The 19,655-nt window shown below is 36.9% G+C and overlaps 2 protein-coding genes across 11 annotated transcripts in view; both read right to left on the bottom strand.

Annotated features, from left to right (window-relative positions):
• Positions 1-4: 4 nt before the first annotated feature.
• Positions 5-4,399, bottom strand: marveld2l (MARVEL domain containing 2-like). The gene is made up of 6 exons (XM_051864767.1): positions 4,048-4,399; positions 2,533-3,669; positions 1,811-2,022; positions 383-554; positions 243-293; positions 5-144 (listed from the first exon to the last, which is right to left on the bottom strand). Exons 2-6 carry the CDS (start codon positions 3,604-3,606, stop codon positions 25-27), a joined length of 1,629 nt encoding a protein of 542 aa, XP_051720727.1. The 5' UTR covers positions 3,607-3,669; positions 4,048-4,399; the 3' UTR covers positions 5-24.
• Positions 4,400-5,855: 1,456 nt separating this feature from the next.
• kcnn1a (potassium intermediate/small conductance calcium-activated channel, subfamily N, member 1a) overlaps positions 5,856-19,655 on the bottom strand; it is a 34,113-nt gene continuing 20,313 nt past the window's right edge. For 3 of the 10 annotated variants that reach the window (XM_051875296.1, XM_051875305.1, XM_051875251.1), the window contains 6 exons: positions 13,025-13,166; positions 12,769-12,879; positions 12,480-12,607; positions 11,888-11,896; positions 10,612-10,681; positions 5,856-8,918 (listed from right to left, as the gene is read on the bottom strand). In XM_051875296.1, coding sequence (XP_051731256.1) covers positions 8,634-8,918; positions 10,612-10,681; positions 11,888-11,896; positions 12,480-12,607; positions 12,769-12,879; positions 13,025-13,166 — 745 coding nt within the window. In that variant the 3' untranslated portion in view covers positions 5,856-8,633. Of the gene's footprint in view, positions 8,919-10,611; positions 10,682-10,789; positions 11,984-12,479; positions 12,608-12,768; positions 12,880-13,024; positions 13,167-19,655 lie in introns of those variants that run through there. The other 7 variants (XR_007926843.1, XM_051875258.1, XR_007926845.1 and 4 more) reach the window with 7 other exon arrangements.

The following is a 19,655-nucleotide window of genomic DNA, read 5'->3' as shown; positions in this document are numbered from 1 at the left end:
AAATAAATAAATAATATATTTTTTTTAGTAATTGCTGTCCTTTGTAGTGAAATTTTGATCAAAATCACGAATCCTCATCTTGATGTGGCTTAGTTTTGCTTTTAGATATTCACATCGTTCCTTCTTCTCTAGAAAGTAGGGATCCTTGAGGAAGCACATGAAAAGTTAAAATTAACAACATTAAATCATTTCATCTCTTGTTTCTCACTTAGATTTTGTAGCAGGTTAAAGTGAAGACTTACGTTCTTTTTTTGTTCATATGTTTTCAGTAAGCCATTGATTCTCTTACTCTCCTAAATAAAACATCCACAAACAATTGAAACAACTTGTTTGAACAGTCTAATAAAAGGTAATACAAAGACAATGTAATATTTTGTCTCACCTCAGGGTTTCTCCTGTTATTGAGGAGTCGGCTCATCATGGTGTCTAATTCCTGAAACTTCATTAAAGTGGCTGTGATCTCCTTGTGTAGTTCCTTGTACTCCTGGTATTGGTCATTAAAGACTGCTTTGTATTGCTCTCTGTCATCTAATGAATGAATTTCAGGATATTTTCTGTTAAAAAAAAAAAAAAAAAAAAAAAAACATTTCTTAAAAATATTTCTTTAGAATTTTTATGTTCATTTCGCCTGTAAATATGGTTAAAAGGTTAGTTCACCCAAAAATGAAAATAAAAAATGAAAATAATTAGTTCACCCAAAAATGAAAATATTACTCACCCTCATGTCGTTCTACACCCGTAAGACCTTCGTTCATCTTCGGAACACAAATTAAGATATTTTTGATGAAATCCGATGGCTCAGTGAGGCCTCTATTGAGAGCAAAGCCATTCAAACTCTCAAGATCCATAAAGGTACTAAAAACATTTTTGAATCAGTTCATGTGAGTTCAGTGGTTCTTAATTATAAAGCGACAAGAATACTTTTTGTGCGCCAAAAAAAAAAAAAAAGGGCAGATTTCAAAACACTGCTTCATGAAGCTTCTGAGCTTTATGAATACTTTGTTTCAAATTAGTGATTCGGATCTCCTACCAAATGGCTAAACTGCTGAAATCACGTGACTTTGGCGCTCCGATCCACTGATTCGATTCGTAAAGCTCTGAAGCATTGTTTTGAAATCGCCCATCACTAGATATTGTTGAAAAGTCGTTATTTTGTTTTTTTGGCACACAAAAAGTATTCTTGTCACTTTATAATATTAAGATAGAACCAATGAACTCACGTGAACTGTTTCAAATGTTTTTAGTACCTTTATGGATCTTGAGAGAGGAAATGTAATTGCTCCCTATGTAGGCCTCACTGAGCCATCGGATTTCATCAACAATATCTTAATTTGTGTTCCGAAGATGAACGAAGGTCTTACGGGTCTAGAACGACATGAAGGTGAGTAATAAATGACATTATTTTCATTTTTGGGTGAACTAACCCTTTAACATATTGCACATTTTTTTGAGCTACACATCATTATAAAGCAAATCTTATAGAATCCAATGCAAGGATTGAGATAAGGGGTTTTGCCCATCGGGTGCATTTCAAAGTAAATACCCATAAATAGCAGCATGAATGAAACATGAAATTATCCATTAAGTTTTCAAAATCCCTTCCTAAGGTTGCCTACATACATACCAGTTAGTTTTAAACCATATATAACACCTAAAATATTTACAGATGGAAAAATAGCCTTTCTAGAGCCTTTGAGAGGGTTAAATGGGTTAAAACCACCTGAATATAACCCATACCTGTTGAGTTTGTTTGTCCTAAATATATCATTTATTTTTGTTAGACTAGAAATACACCATGAAGAATACTAACATAACATAATCAGCGACGACTCTGGGTTTAGGAATGTGTCCAACTGGAATAGCTCCAGTTAAAATCTTTCGCTCCTCAGCTCTCTCTGAGACATAAGCCAGCCTGCTCTTATTCACAGAGCTTTGATCCATTTCATCTTTGAATGAAATTTTCTTGGATCTAGTCGAGGAGCTGCCCATATTGGATGTGGATTCCAGAGTCTGCTGCTGTAACTGAAAGATAACAGCCATTGCAATTAGTACAACTTGATAAGAATAGTGAGAATTTTGTGGAATTTCATTAGTGCCATTTCTAGTTAAAAGTGAAGCAAAAACCCTGTGATCACTATTATAGCATTTTTATGAGGTTAAGAACAAAAGACATTCATATTCCAATTAATTAAATATATGCACAACCATTCAAACATTTCTCATGCTCTTTCAAGTTGCATTTATTTTAAAAAAAATAGTAAAAACAGTAATATTGTGAAACATTAAGTGACACATGATCCATCAGAAGTCATTCTAATATGCTGATTTGGTGCTCAAGAAATTTTTCTTATCAATGTTCAAAACAGTTGTGCTGCTTAATATTTTTGTGGAAACTGTGATACATTTTTTAGGAATTCTTTAATCAATATAAAGTTCAATAGAAAGCTTTTGTAACTTATATATATATATATATATTGATCAATTTAGTTCTTGCTGAATAAAAGTATGCTGACCAGTAAAATGTGCATTTACCTGGCTGCTCATCTGGCTGGTCAAGCCCTCTCTCTGACGGCGGGCAGCTTCATGCTTCCACATTTTAAGGCACACCAAGAAGCTTATCAAGTACATGAGCATGTTAATGAACATAAATGCAGTACCAGCCATCTGACCACCCTCAACACGACACAGATTAGACAGGACTGGGTTGACACCGACCGTCATGAAGCAAAGCCCACCACGATTCAAATCATTCACATAGACGATACCCACTGCCATGTACAACAACGAAAGGACTAGATTAATAACAGCCTCAGTGAGAGGCCACCATTTGGAATCCAGAAGGATCGTTCGGTAATACATGGTTAATCCCAAAACCATCAGGATAACGGTCAGCATCCATGAGAGTCCAACAATGACCAACACAAAAGTTGTCATGGGTCCAGTGTAACGGTATCCTTTCATATCAGTGAATCCATAATTTGGCCTTGAATAGTTGGACCACTCACTGTCTCTCTGAATATACGCGCATACGCAGGCAAAAACCAGCCCGCCGAATACAAGTTGAAGGCCAGCGAGCAGCCTTAAGAGGCCAGGCCAAGACTTCAGGTAGGAGTACTTTAACTTGTATACTTCTAACTTCTCAGCATAGTACTCTGCTGGATGGATACTGGTCAGTTCGGATTCAAGGGTGTCATATGTGTATCCCCCTGAACCTGGGGGAAAGTTTGGTTTGAGGTCACCAGAAAGAGCATCCCGAGCATCCCAATGTTTTCTGTCCAGCAATGGAGAAACAGGCGGACTACATCTTGTGCCATTGGGTAGCATTTTAATTCCCCCTGAAGATGTTGAAAGCGATTCAGAATCAGTCTTCTTCCATTTCTTAAACACACCAGTCCATGGTTTCAGAAAGACACTCTTTTTAGTCTTCTTTTTAGCTTCTGTGTTGTCCTTCTGCTTGGCTGAACTGCCCCGATCAGAGGAGAAGCTTGAGTCTTCAATGTTATCATCCTGAATTTTTGTGGGATCCTCCTCCGCATGTGCTCTGTTGACATCTTCACTTTGAGAGGATGAGACGTCATCTGAATATAATCTGCCGAGGTCCGTCATTTTGCTGTAGCTAGTGGGCAAATTAGAGTCTAGCAGCTGTACATCTTAGAGAACTCTATCAAACTAAGAACAAATATAAGACCTTTTCATTTTAATCACACTTCACACATGTAAAGTCATTCTCAAACATAATCAAAACTGTATGAATTATGAAAAAAAAAAAACATAACTTAAGCCTATGTTGTGTTTTAGAAGCTGGTGTAAGCATTTTAGTAATCAACAGCTTCACCAACTAGACTTTGCTGATGGTCTTTTCAGCAGGTATGGTTAAAAGTTGTATTTGTTTTCAAAGTGCATCTAGTACAGTCATAAACATACTCATATCATATATACCCAACAGTTTCCGATTATCAACTGTAAGGAAGCTGAACTTTGCTCTCTTAAGCATTTGTTCTGTAAAATATAACAGAGACATCAGACAAACAAAAAAAAAATGCTCACCTTGTTGTCAGAACAGACTGGTTTGCTGTAAAGTGAGAATGGCTGTGCTAAAATGGCTTCAGAAAGTAAAACACAAAGGCACTGTGGCAGGAAGCGGGAGAAGAGATTAAACATTAAACCTGCTGCAGAGGCCAAGTCCGGTGACAGACACAGGCTGGCATTCAACTAGGCCTACCTGCTGCCAATGAATGCTTCCCCACAGAAACTGGACTTGATAACATTCTTGAAACCCTCAAAGGAAATTGTCCCAAACTACTTATTTTTATTTCACTGGAATCATGTAAGTACCTCAAAATTCATTAACTAAAAGTATTTTTTTCCTTGTCATGTGGAGCCATCGAGCCTCACTCTGTTATTCGGCACCTAATCACTAGAGGGCAGTAGAGGAGTATTGACTACCATAGCTCCTCATGCATCATCGTCCGGCAAGCTACTTATTTTAATGGATATGTTTTGTTACTTGTGTTGTCTGTAACATAATTGCACTCCTCTCATATGAAGAAATGCATAAGCTGTCACAGTCTCTTTCAGAATGAAAAATAGGAAATATGTTTCACAGTTATACAGATTTTCCATGTAAAAGAAGCAGCCAGTCCATTCTTTTATTGTGGATGTTGCTTTGCATTTGGTTACTACACTATAACTGACTGTAAATACATTTTAAGGGTTGTAAAATCACTCTTGTCAATGTGGAGAAGGAATGCTTCATCAGTAGCTAATTTGTGTTTTAGCAGAAGAGATCATGAGGTCTGTGAACAGTAAGATAAATAAAAAGAGGACTGACACAGGCTTATTCAGTACTTTAACGTTTCTTTCTCTGTAAATTTTAACCTCAAAAACTTTAGATGAAGACCCAGTAGAAAATAAATACTCATTAGATTAATATTCAAACATTTATGACACGACATTATGACATGTTTGAAATAGTAAAATATTGGTAATTCCAAATGAATATGGTAAAATGGCAAGTGTCATAGAAATTTTAAGTAGCATAGTTCAAATGTTAATTAAAAAAATTCATTGAAAAATTAAAATACTCAATTTGGGCTCCTCAGATTGCCACACTGGTGAAATCCTGTGGAGAACCTATACAAACTTAGGGTCCCTTAAATGTCCTATGTGCTTAATGAGTGTCTCAAAGCCTTTAATTGGGTTACTGGAGGAGTCTTTCAACTTCTTGTAGGAACTTATAGACACCTGCCCTTTTTGAAAGGGGGCCTAGAGGTTCTCCAGAGGTTTCTGCAAGTGTGGATGGAGGAACCACAAATTAAAATACCAGACCACTTTAAATGGTATTCAGCTATAATTATATTAATCTGTGAAGAATTTCAATGGTACGATATGTGTCCGAATTCACCTTGGAAAATAGCCTAAGGGCCGTTTTTGTCCCAAGATAGTTGCCTGTGGTTTATCTTCATTCCTCTTCAATTAAATGTTTATGAGGTCCGCTCCACTGTTAATGGGCATATGTCTTACTCTCACATGCTGTCATTACCAACTTGATGTGGCCCATTTTCTTCTCTCTTCTGGGATTGCCTCAAAGATGTCCCTCTGCACCATTCTCACACTTCAGGATCTAGGTCTGCCTCCTTCAACAGCACATCAAACACATCAAGAATATATATTTATTTTTATGAGGGATGATGCATTGCATAGTGACTTAATTGCTAAGACAAGACGTTCACACGTTACTTAAAAAATAATTGTACTGGAAGTACTTTAATATCACTTATTATCCACAGAAGAAGGCTCTGGTAGGCTCTTTCATGTTTTTGAACATGTTCATCCAATATCACAGTGCCACAATGTATTCTCAAGAATTTGATGTTTATTATCTGAAACATGGGCAGATTTTGTCCACACTGTAGCTTCTTGGGCTATCTCTATGTAAACAAAATAAGAGGATCTCAACATACGAGACCATGATAACCCATGCCTTTATGTACAGTCAACCTGGGAGGATACAAAATGCAAGTCTTCTCTCTGTATTTAATCATTCACAGGTATTTCACAAAGAAAGGCAATTAGGAAGAAAAAAAATAAGAAATAAAATAAAATCATGTAGTCCAATAAAATATGTTCTAATGATTTGGTGTCCCATCTACTCGTGTATGGAGTTTGACATCAGAAGGCATCTGAGTCTTACTTCATAATTGGCACATTACAACATTTAGACTGTGCTGACAGTGAAAGAGAGAGAAAGGCATGAACAAGGGTCATGGTCATGTTGTTAAAAACCATGCAGTCATCAAATTATTTTTGATTTTAATCAGGATCTAAATTGCACTTGATTTTGGTCATCAACAGCAGCTTAAATATTAAAGCAGTCTGTTCCTCTATTTTTGTCTACATCAATGTTACTTATGACTGGCTTTCTCAGTTCATCTTTTATCTTTGTTATATCAAAATGTGCTAGAAGTGTCAAGTATATATCAACAATAAAAGCTGTGAGAATTCTCCATCCATTTTTTCCCTTCATCCAAGTTTTCAGTTTAAATGTAGTCATTATTGTTTGGCAAAGTTGCTAATTTTAGGCATCGTTTGTACACAAGAACAGAGGACTGGAAATACATAAGACCTAAACACAGTATTGACACGACTGAAATAAGCTGGATAGGAATTGTGATGAAATCTCCGAATGGTAAATCATGTAAATCTTTTTCTCATTTAATAATACTTTAACAAATGTTTTACAAGCAAATCAGAAAAAGCAAACATGCATTATTAAAAGTATTTTGGCGGGAATTTGGCTTCAATCTCACATGAAACGTGTCTTTGAGTGAGCGTGTCAATTAATTTCCATGTGATCACAGGCTGTATAAAAGGGTTTAGACTTTGGTTAAGAATATAATGTCTTGCAGAATAATAAAAATCTAATAATTTATAAATATTAAATCAAGCACAAACCCCATTTTTGCCTGATCTTATCTAGGTTTCTCCAAAAAACATTCTCAGAATTAAATAGCTAAAATAATGTCTCTGATGTTGAAAAACTAAGTTAAACTAACTAAAAAATAAATCTTTTCTAAAGCAAGTTGCACTGAAATGGTTCGCAGTCATTTACCATTGGTTCTAATCTGTGACAATTACATCATCAAACACATAACACTGTCAGTTGCTTTAAGGTTATGTGATTATTTAAAACCATAGATGTCAGTAAAATACTTGTGAACAGGAGAGACAGATTTTTAATCTAAGCTGCCTTAACGGTATATTTTGAAAAGTGCAAATGTGAGCCACGATAATGTCTTCCATAAGCATCTCTTTTTGCTTCATCAGATGTATTCTCTCAGAGAAGATCTCCTCATGATTATAGAAAGATTCGTTTAGTGGTAATCCTATTTTTTACTCATTCATCAATCGCTTGGTCGAGAAATTCATTTAGGTAGAACAAGGAATGCATTAAACAAACATTACCACATTACTGCACCGCTATATTTGCAACTCTAAAAATACTATCCAACGTTTTAAAAAGGAATCTCTGTGTAAAAAATAAATGAAATAAAACAAAAAAGAACACACACACACACACACACACTTGAAAAACCATCCATAATCCATTCGTCACATTTGCACTGAAACATGCAAGGTTTAAATCTCAGTCCTGTCATACATTTGTGCCTACCACAGCATTTAGCACTCAGTGCTGTCATTTCAAATTCAAAAACGCAGCCTCTCGGTTATGTGAAGACTTCTGGAAGCTCAGATTTCGTTAAAATGAAAGTGTTACCAGCTTGAGTAGAAACAACTCCTTTTATTCCTTCCTTTAATTCTTTCCCTTTTATCCTTCCTTCCTTCAATTTCTCTTTTCCTCCTTCCTTCCTTTCTGTCTTTCCTTCATTTCCTAATTGATGGAAGTATTGAAAGGCTTTGGAAAATAAGAGAAGACTGCGACAGAGTTAATGGTATTTGTTAAGACAGACGAGTAAAATGTCTTCAAGAGGAATGTATCTGAAAAAGGAATGCAATGCTTGTGTTAACATTGTACAAAAACTCGCTCCAAAATTTGTAAATGGACAACCCTCCACAATCTATACATTCAGGCACTGAAAAAAATAACATGCCAATATGTAACTAAAAAAAGGTTAGTTGCACCCAATTTCCCTTAAAGGAGCAAGGGAACTGAATCCTTAAGGTTGGCATTCCTGCATTATTCTACTCAGTAGTAAGGTCATGTGCTCCTCTGTCTCCAGCTGAACGCTGAAGTGATCGCAAAGCACCCAGAAGCGCTCTCGGTGCTCATCCTGGCACAGATGTCTTATAGGACCAGTGAATCTCTTCTATGTGGGTGCGGCACTCCTTTGTGGTCTACGTTGGTTCACCTTCCTGTGGACCCCATGATGTCGCAGTTTGAAGGACCAGTTTCCTGGACTCACTCCAGCTTCCTGAACTCAGTCTTGTAAATATATGAGGGCTTTACAAAAAAGCTAACTTGAACAGCCATACAATGGCTAAACATAAACCATATATCTACTATTTTTGATAATTCTTCTCTACTTATTAATACGAGTCCTCAATCTCGGCTTGATCATCTTACGTGATTAAGTCTGAGACCTTTGGAAGCGGCAAGGAGGTCCAGGTCGGCGTTAGCCGCTGTCGGAGGAAGTGTGCGGGGCAGTGGAAGGGGAGCGCCGCCGTCTGGAGGGGGTCCAGGAGCGTTCAGAGCCCAGCGAAGCGGGGCGGAAGCGGTGCACGAAGCCATCCAGGAGGTCCTGTTGCTGCTGAGTTATGGCTTGGGAGATCAGACAGGGCAGAGCCTGCAGGCTGCCGGTGACTGCGTCCAGTTTGTCCTCCAGCGTGCCAATACGCTTGTCCAGCTCCTCGCTGCGTTCCTGCAGCTCTGACACCAGGTCGTACATCACATTCTGTGTCTAGAAGAGAGTACAGAAAAAGATTGAGATTGAATGGAATCAATCAATCCATCCATCTATTTATACATCATATTTTTTTTACTTTAGTACTACCCTTTGCATGTTTCCCAGACACCAAAAACAGGTACTATTTACCCAGATCATTGTGTTAAAAAAGTTTTCAATCTTGCTGCCTCCTTGAGCATCAGTGAGTGTTTGCATCTTTTCCAATAGTTGTGTTTAAATCTCTAAACTGTCCTCAGTGTAAAAAGATTGATCTCAAAAAGCATACAACCACTGCTGGAAAGGGTTCAAATATGCTTAAGACACTGGAAAAGCAAAGCATGTGAAGGATCTGGAGGATTTCAGTGAGCAAAAAAACAACAACAAAACAAAACAAAAAAATCGATAACGATACGGTATTAAGAATCAAGTATATGTAAACTTTGAGGGGGGTATTTTTTATAATTCAGCTATTATAAAAAAAGTTATTTTCAAGGCTGGTGTATGCTGGCTTGATGCTGCACTAACTGTTCGACTAGCATAACCGTTTACATCAATATAAATGGCAAAAACTGACTCCAAAACTAACTAAATACTTCTAGTTTCATTTTTAAAAACATTATATTATAAAACATGTTGGTATCTTTGAAATACTGAAACAAAAATAAAAAATGAAATAAGCAAACTAGAAAACTAAAACAATGATACTGCAAACAACTAAATTAAAAAGACAAATTAAATATTAAATATAAGTAAAATATTTAAATTCAAAACAATCATAATCCAACCCAGTATTATCCCATCAAATCTAAAATCTTTCATTTATCATTTATTTAATTTCACATTTAAAGGCACAATATGCAAGACTTTTGGATTAAAATATCCAAAACCACTAGAACAATTTTATATATTTTGTTGACTTGTGTACTTACATTATCCCAGATGTTTTCAAGTATCTTTAAATCCAGAGAAATAAGCAATTTTAACCAGGACACTGACCATGTCTGTGCGTCGCCTTGAATCTTGTTTTCTTGATTTTCCTTTTTTTTTTTATCATGCCTCAGTGAAAAACACTATTTTGTCAAGTAGCTAACATAGCATAATCAGATGCAGCTTTATTTGCAGTAACAGTAATACAGCATTTTCTCTGTCATACGTTTTAAAATTAATTGCATGCCATTTAGCAACACAAGCCATCCAGCATTTATTAATATGATATACTAATATTGATCTAGCTTACTGCAGTGTGCAACAAGTGTCTCACAGCAGCCGGCGAGCGAATGCACAGAGTAACGTTATAACATCAACGCACTCAAATGTATGTAATATGATAAAGAGCACTGTGTTACCCTATACGCTTGACCAGAAGAAGCGGAAGTGGCAACTGAGGCATAATAAAAGTTCCGTGTGTCGCGCTCGTCTCTCATTAGCAATCGCTCCAGCTCCCACAGCACTCGGCCCTGCTTTGCTTCATACTACAGTAACGTTAATAATCTCATCCATGAACATGATTTCTGTCCGAGTCCCTTTGGATTCTTTTATAACAGCTGAGGTGAAGATGACACCTCCCATGATTCCGTGTTTAATCTCGGCATCATCAAGCTACGCCTTTGTTTTGAATAGGCAACCTCTAGCGGCAAACAATTACATATTGTGCCTTTAATTTGATTTTGTTGAAGATGTAGATGGTTATATGAAGCCTTTAACATACCTTCGCCAAGTCCACCAGAGTGTTGGCCTGGTCATTGAGTTTCCTCTGCTCCATTTTCACACTGCGGAGCCTGGGAGGAGGCAGGGTTATGGAGGGATGGGGGGTTGGGAGGAGGGGGACGTTAGGGAAGAGTAACAGATTCCTGTCAGGAAGACTTGATAAGGATGAGGGATAGAGAGAGAGTGGCCTGCATGCAAGCATTCACAGTCCTGTTTGCCATACCAGTCATGCAAACCCAATCTATGAAATGTAAAGAAGAGAAAACTCTTAACTTAACGTTCAAACATGACACATCTCCTTTTGCCCCTGCAGGCACGCGTCAACCATTCACAAAAAAAGCCATCCGAGAGCCTCGTTTGTGGATGAGGTCAAAGGAAGTGGCAAACAGCTGAGGTAGAGGTATATGTGACACCGCTGAAAATGCTTGTGAGAATGGCATTGCTTGCTGTGGGCTTGGTTCTGAACAAAATTTTAAAAGAATGTGTTAATGAATTTTTTTTTTTTTGTGCCATAGCAACTATGAAAGAGTACAGGGATGACTCTGACCATGAGGAGACATTGTAAGAAAGGCTGCCTTAATATCCTGCCCGTTAAGTGTCGTAATTATAAGAATGCGAGTCTTCCACTCCGATTTGTCATTCATTAGCTAAATGCCAAGCTTTGAAAAATGTTAGCTTTTTTTCAAGCTTAATGGATTTATTTTGGAGTATCCAAAAATAAAAATCTGGAGATGCAGGACATGGTCAGCATTCTTTCTAATGCAAAAACTCCATATCATCTTGCATCAAAGCCCTGGATGACCCTAAATGTCTTTAGCTTAAGTAAGTGCCTGTGGTGGAAGGGAACACGGCATCAACCGAATACATGCTTTATCTATAGACACAGTCTATAGAGGTTAATTGCAAGACTATTTAATGGAAGTCAATTTTTAAAGGTGCTGTTTATGAACGTCCTGAACATCCTGTCCCACATACTGAGCTTAGTTTTCCTCTGGACACATGAGGTGGGGCTATCAATGCAAGTTAATACAGAGATTTACGCTTTTGAAAAATGGATTCGGTGCAAATGAACAAATCAACAGTTCCAAAGATGCTTCTCCTTCAGAAGGTTACATAAAACCATACAGCATTAAGTAATGTTGCATCTTTTTCATTCTAGACTTAGAATGGAGAGAAGCAATATAAGTAACCAAAATCAGCATTCAGCTTCCGACTCCATGCATATGAAACAGAGACAGGGAGGATGTGGGGAGAAAAACACAGAGGACAAAACTTACTTCTGAGCTCTGCAGTGATAGAGCAGAACGAAGACAAAACACAGTTCAAGTTTAGAAACCACAACATATACACAACATGTGAGCCATTACACTGCACTAACCATAACCACAAGGTAAGGGTTTGGGGAAGGAGAGGGGAGAAGGACAATCATCACATTACAAAGAATAACATGCTGACTGATTCTCCTGAGAAGCTTCAGAAATCAATCCTAATGTCTTTGACACTTAATTGACAATAACTTATGATGTAATCTGAGCATCAGTGATTTTAGGAACTGGATTATCAAATACCTGCCCCTTCTAATTCAACATGACTTTAGAAAATATACACACAAAAAAAGACACAAAACCAAAACATTCAAAACATGAAACAGTAGTTTCTCGAATTAGGGAAAACAAACAAAACATACAGTTGAACATCCATTATAAATGTAATATCCACAAAATTGCCACATTTTATCTTTTAATCATACTCTTGTGATTTGATAAGAAATGTTACTGATTGTTCAAGGGACAATTAATCATTTCTGCAGATTATTATTATCAATAAATAGCCTGCAAAAATTCTGAAGTGTAGAAACATTTTGCTTACTGGTGAATGGCCTGCAAGAACTTGCGCTGATGTTTGCGCACTTTGGCATGATCTATCTTCTTCACTAATTTTGTGTGTTTGTAGATGAGCCATGTTTCCCTGAGTACATTGGCAGCTGTGTTCTTTACCTGGGAGAAAAGCATGAAAATTAAACAGAATTACAATACATGACCATTAACCATTATGCATTTTCCAGAGAAACTATATTGTTTGCACTGAGGGAATTGGTTCAGGATTGGTTAAAAATACAAACACATATTACTTTCTAATAAATACTCTTATCACTTACTCGTTTACAAAGTTGGGTGTCCATCATGAAATTGTGGACGTGTTTCTCAGCTTTTGTCAATTCTAACTTTCTGGCTACCACCGCGACTACAAGTGCAGTGCAACCAGCTCCCTACAGGAAGAGATAGTGAATAGTATCTGTTTTCAACATGAATATTAACACTCAAAATAAGACAAAAAAAGTTAATTTCACAAATGCAAACTAAATTCTATTTGAAATACTTTGTTTAATTATAATTCCGTTTTTAAAGACATACCATGATTCCTGTGAGAAGACAGACCCCTTTCCCACAGTATGTATGAGGGACCATATCTCCATAGCCAATCGATAGGAAAGTTATGGAAATTAGCCACATAGCTCCAAGAAAGTTACTAGTGACTTCCTGTTTGTCATGATACCTAGAATAGTAAGAACAGAATAGGCAAAGAATCTTGATCAGGCTGTGGAAAACAAGGCTTAAAGGTTAATTATGAACATTTTGCCCAACTGACAAAACGATTTCCAACATTTCTGGTGGAATATATGTAGAATTTGGTTCATTTTAAACCTCAACATCAGGTCTTTGATGATTTTTTTTTCTCCCAATAAAAACAATATTGAAAAAAGAAAGAAAAAAACCCACAAACTGATAGGAAAACTATCAAAAGCAGTAAATACCGGACAACATCTACATATTATTTAAAATATTTAAATGGTAATGTTTTTGACCATACAACATTCTATACCTTCCCAGACTCAAAACTAAATGCTCAATGTTCTGCTGCATTATCTATAAATTGAAAACAATAATAAATGAATAAATTAATGAATAAATAATAATAATAAAATTCAAACGTGATTAAACATTTAGGAAAATTAAGAATTCCTGTTGCACTTTATTTTACAGTATGTGCACTTACATGTACTTACAGTGTACTTACCTAAGAAAGTACTGGTTAATATAAGGTAACTACAAGGGCTAAGGTTTAGGGGTGAGTACCTAGTTATTACCCAATTATTGTAATAACTATAATAAGTACCTAGTAGGTACGTGTGGAATATGACTGTAAAATAAAGTGCTACCAAAATTCCTTTAAAACACTAATTATTATTTTCAATAGGAAATTAAACAACCAGCACAAGTGGTCAAATAAATCCTCTGTTACTTTCACTTTGCATATCAGCAATGCTTGACTATGAAATGCAGTCCACAAGTCCATAGAAGGATGATGCAGATCAGCTAAAGAAACATTTAAAAATCCTCAGAGAATCCTCAAATTCACATGACCTAACTTATTGTCCCCAGACTAGACTATTGCTAGCAGCTCATCCACATTTCTGCAGGAGGTTGACCTTTTCAGCAGCCTGTCAAGGAGGAGCTAAGCACAGGTCAGAAGACATTTATCTGCATTTAATACAATGGGAACACCGTTGATGAGGAATACAGAACAAGGCTCAGGCTCTTCAACAGTCATATTGAGTAGCCGGACTGAACCCACAATGTTAATTCAGTATCTAATGAAACACATTTATTACATAAAAAAAAAGTTAAATGTTCCTCAACATCCCCTCTAAGACCTGCATACTCAAAACACAAGAAAGGTCATGCCGCCATCAGTTGCGCCTGTCTACAGCACAATTCAACTCTGTGGTCATGCTCTAAGAGCAGGAGCATTGTAATTGTTTTTTTTTATTGTTCAATGTAGTGGGAGAGCCCCATTATTACATGCGAAAAGCATAGTTACCATGCAGGCATTTTAAAGAAGAAATCCACATCCTGCATGCTGAATAAGCCAGTATATTGAGAGCAAAGATACAAACCCTATAATAAAACACAGTATATGCAAGTTGATCACAGTATATGCAAGTTATTAAAAATTTGTTCTAGTGAGGGATTATTCACAGAAATTAGTATATTTGCCCATGTGCTACGTAACTATTGTGAAACAACGCACAGTGCTGGCACAAACCATTCTCATATAGGTTTAGTCATTTTCAATGATCTTTTTTGAAGCTGGTGTCAGATCTCAGAGGTAGAAGAAGTCCACGGCATACCAGATTTTACTCTCAAAGAGCTCTGGTAAAGACCCTCTTTTACATCAGACTTGCATTCTACAATTATCTCAACTATATACTTGCTCTTAGAAGCCCATTAGATGCTAATATTTCACATGGTACAATTTTGGGAAGAGGTCATATCCTGTGAGGTCTGTCTGTTTGCACACATGAACATGAATATGCAGTGCAGTGCAGGTCTAATCATGACTATGCACACTGTCTTTATCATTAGCTTGCCTTTGTTTGACAGTGAAGAAGTGCATTAACATTTCCCTCAATGCTGGTAATCAAAAGCAAAAAACTACATACTGGCCTTCTAAAGCTCTCAATATACTGTATGCAATACTGGCATAAAATGGAGAAGAGCTGGCACCACCTTCAACTTAGATCAAGAAGTCTATCTGAAAAAAAGTGTTTCCCCAAATACCTCCGTCATATCCCAATTTCACATAAAAACCCATACAGTAGCAAAATTCACAAAACCCAGCAATCCCATACCTTCAATGACTCATACCCTGATAGCATGGTTAAAGGATGCAATGATGGAGCAAATATAAAGCCATTTAAATGTATTCACCTATGTTAACTAGGGATGCACCAATACTGATAAGCCAATAACTATTTTCGTGTTATAGACAATAATTAAAAAAAGGACAAAAATAAAATTCTGTAAGTTGTTTTAAATGCTAAAAGTGAATTTAGGCATCACACAATTAAAATGCACAGCATGAAAAATGGATATTCAATTTAAAATTTGCTAAACATTACATTTAACAGTGTAATTAAATTATTAATAATTATTGTTTCTAAAGAAACTTTAAGTGAGCATTAGATGATGGAAATCTAGTAATAAAAAAGAGGGGAAATGAGTAATGTAATATTCAATATAGCCTGATTCAAATAAAAAAACAAACAAAAAACACACACACACACACACACACAAACAAAAAAACACTAACATCGGTTGATAACCGATATGATAACAATATATTGTGCAAAATCTAAAAATAAAAATAGGGGAAATGAGTATGCATAATTAAATATTCAATATAACCTGATACAAATATATTAAAAAATAAAAAGTACCAACATCAGCTGATAACCAATATGGTACAGATATATTGTGTAAAATCTAAAAAGTAAAAATAGGTTAAAGCTGCAGTCCGTAACTTTTGCCTCTTTGTTGCCATCTCTGTTTGAAACCTGCAATTGCAGTTATTTGCGGAATTATCATCTTTACGTGGGTTGTGCCTCGGCACGGCTCCTCAGCGCGGACGAATCTAATGTTTGCTGTCGGTCATCTCACTGGTGTGGATACTGTACTTCGGAATCACAGATTGTAGTCTTGAAGTATGACCAAAATAAGAATTTTCACCGGAAAATGTCATCTGAACAAGTAAGTAACATGTGTACCACTTTTGTTCTGACCAACTGAGAAAAAAAAAAAAGCATTACAATAAATCGTGCTGCCAATGGTGATTAAATCCAACGATCGCTTAGCTCGGATCATGTCAAACCGTGCAAATTATTATTACTGTTATACTTTGTTCTCAAATTGTTAATGTTAAAATCAGCATTGCGTGATTATGTGTATTTAGTGTGTATTAGCATTACCTGTAGATTTCAGTTTCTGTACAGTCTCTAATGTTAATTTTTTAAAAGACCAACGGTTTTCGAATTTCCCCTGAAAACCCACCAGTACCACCCGAATTATAAAACATTTTTATAAGCTTACCATTGTAAATCAGGTAAGGAGATAATTTTGAACACTGGCTGGTTATGTACTTGCTCAAAAATTGATTTTGGTCATTGATTTTGATCATTTTTAACCAAAAAAAGTTATGGACAGCAGCTTTAAATGAGTATGCATAAATAAATATTCAATATAGACACATACAAATAAATTTAAAAAAGCACTAACGTCGGTTGATAACCGATACGGTATCAATTGTGCATCCCTAATGTTAATTAAGTGTCACACAGTGGCAATGCCCACCATATTTAAGCTCCCAATCCCCCTACATAGTTCACTTCATTGTCCGCTCACACTGCAAGTTACAGGCCTCAGTGTGACAATAAAGCCAGACAAGGTTCAGACAGGAAGATAGAAGATGCTTTAGGCACAAGTAAAACAGTCATCAGGACACGTTTTGTAGAAACAGTCCTTCTAGCGTTAAATAAACATATGCTGTCAGTGAGCTGGTATTTATTCATCTTCTGATTTCCATCCTCAAACCAACACTCCAGTAACTGCGTGCACTAAAGACAGCATACATGGAGATATTGTGGAGCATCTTGACAAAATGGAAGGTAATGTACTATAATGCACCTTCTCAAATGCTCTATTCTGATCTGAGCATATCATGCTTTTCTGCTATTGTACTTTAGGCTACATGAAAACATTATTGTTTGGGAAGGAGATAAAGATGGAATGATGCATGGAATTGTACGTACATTTGGGGAAAGGGCCTAAGAGAAGGAAACTGCCTGAGTCATGCAAAATATTCAGGGAAAAGTGGGCAGGAAGGGGGCGGAAACAGGACCAAGAGATGTGAAGCGATGAACAGGAGGTGCATGAATTCAAGTGTGAATGATAAGCCAACGTTGCAAATAGCAGCAATGTTCCTCCAATGTCCCAGCCCTTCCTTCATTTTCCCGTCCCTCCCATTCCAGACGGACTCCGTGCTCGTCCAGTCTCACACCGTTCTGCCCTTTGGGCTGGCCAGTGTGCTTAGAGAAAAGAAAAAAGTGCAGTAAAAGGCCCAATTTAGCAGCACTTGGGAGAAACGAGCGCCTCTTTTGAATGACGACAGAGCAGTAAACATGAAGACTACCATGCTGTTTCATAGTTTACCAGAAGTGGGAACCCAATAGTCTCGCACTCTAAAATCTTGCTTTCGCTCATCTCTGAGGAGACTGTGCTAGAATGGACAGCAACATCTCACCTTTTTGTGCTTAATTTGTCATCGATAAGCAGCCCAGTGTTGTTCAACTGCTTGCACACATTTTCTGTGTGGTAATGGTTTGAGTTTAAGCTAAACAAATGTGCGATCAAACGTTTGATCTGACCGTTACGGCAACCTACATTTGAACATTACAAAGATGCAAAGAAAAGCACATGTATCAGGTAAAATTCAAAGGTTTGTTTCACAGGTATTACTGAAGCTCTCTTTTGTGCTGGGGCGTATTACAGTTCAATAACAGCTGCTGAAGGAATAATCTAGAAAAAAAAGAGTTGCCCTCAGGCCTGTTTGTAAAGGTGATTTGAAGGAGCTGCTCCATTTTAACACAAACTCCCTCCTCCTCCCTCCCTCCTACTCCTGAGCACTTTAGAAAGAGACGCTTGATTCACAGTGCTGCGCAAATCATAGCTTTCGAAACCATTAGTGCATTTGCTATCAACAAACTTCTCTTTTGCGGATGGTGCCACATTCACACATGTTTTTTGTCCTTTGTTTTTATCAATAAATTTATCTATTAGAGTTTTTATTTTTCGGTCAGAGCTGCTGAATCCCACCCCCTCCCCCCTCTTAGAGCAGCAGTGGCACCAGCTCAATGAACAATGATAGGTTTTCCACGGCTAGAGAACGAGGACTCACATGGCATCCCTATGGAGCAGCATAGAGGGGAAATAGAAAGTACAACAGTGAATTATAGTCACACACACGCACTCGAAACCTCCCATACGTTCATACAGACACGCACACGCAACGCAAATTACTCACGCAAGTAAAAACCAGAGTGTGGGCAGCATCGTGTCGTGCATTGCAGCCGATGAGACTGGGGTGCAGAGTGCTGGGTAGTGGTATGGTGTAACATCAAAACCTTCACCTCGTTTACCACTCCAAACTCTTCATTATTGCCTGTTCAGTCTCTTATAAAGCCACAAAAGTGAAATATAGCCAGAGACAGATCCTTTCGTGAACCACCTTTTGGAGTGAACCATCTTTCTGCCACAGAGATGAGAGTTACTGACACCTCTTCTTGTCATCTCTTTTATTTTGCAAAGCATTTCTTTGCCTTAGATGGAACAACTGTTTTTATTAGGGCTGGGTGTCAATACATATTTCTCAGTTCAGATCAATTTTGATTCACAAACACTCGATGCAATTTAGTTTGATTACAATTTTGATTATTTTTCATTCAATCGCGATTCATTTGGGGATACATCAATTATAATTTCCATTTCGCTAATATATGAAGGAAATTCACTGTATGTTTTTCATTCACTCCAAATAATTTATTTAAAGGATTAGTTCACTTTCATATAAAAGTTTCCTGATAATTTACTCACCCCCATGTCATCCAAGATGTTCATGTCTTTCTTTCTTCAGTCGAAAAGAAATTAAGGTTTTTGATGAAAACATTCCAGGATTATTCTCCTTATAGTGGACTTCAATGGCCTCCAAACAAAATTACAGTTTCAGTGCAGCTTCAAAGGGCTCTAAACGATACCAGACGAGGAATAAAGGTCTTATCTGGCGAAACGATCGGTCATTTTCGAAAAAAATTTAAAATGTATATGCTTTATATAAACAAATGATCGCCTTCCAAGTGCTTTTTTTCGAAAATGACCGATCGTTTCGCTAGATAAGACTTGTCTGGTATCGTTTAAAGCCCTTTGAAGCTGTACTGAAACTATAATTTTGACCTTCCACCATTTGGAGGCCACTGAAGTCCATTATAAGGAGAAAAATCCTGGAATGTTTTCATCAAAAACCTTCATTTCTTTTCGACTGAAGAAAGAAAGACATGGACATCTTGGATGACATGGGGGTGAGTAAATTATCAGGAAAATTTTATATGAAAGTGAATTAATCCTTTAAAAGTGTCATTTGTTTGTGAATTGA

Source organism: Ctenopharyngodon idella, chromosome 2 (assembly GCF_019924925.1).
Source record: "Ctenopharyngodon idella isolate HZGC_01 chromosome 2, HZGC01, whole genome shotgun sequence".
In the NCBI taxonomy this organism is placed as follows: Eukaryota; Metazoa; Chordata; class Actinopteri; order Cypriniformes; family Xenocyprididae; genus Ctenopharyngodon; species Ctenopharyngodon idella.
Note: the sequence above shows the minus strand (reverse complement) of the source record. Positions and strands in the feature narration are given on the sequence as shown.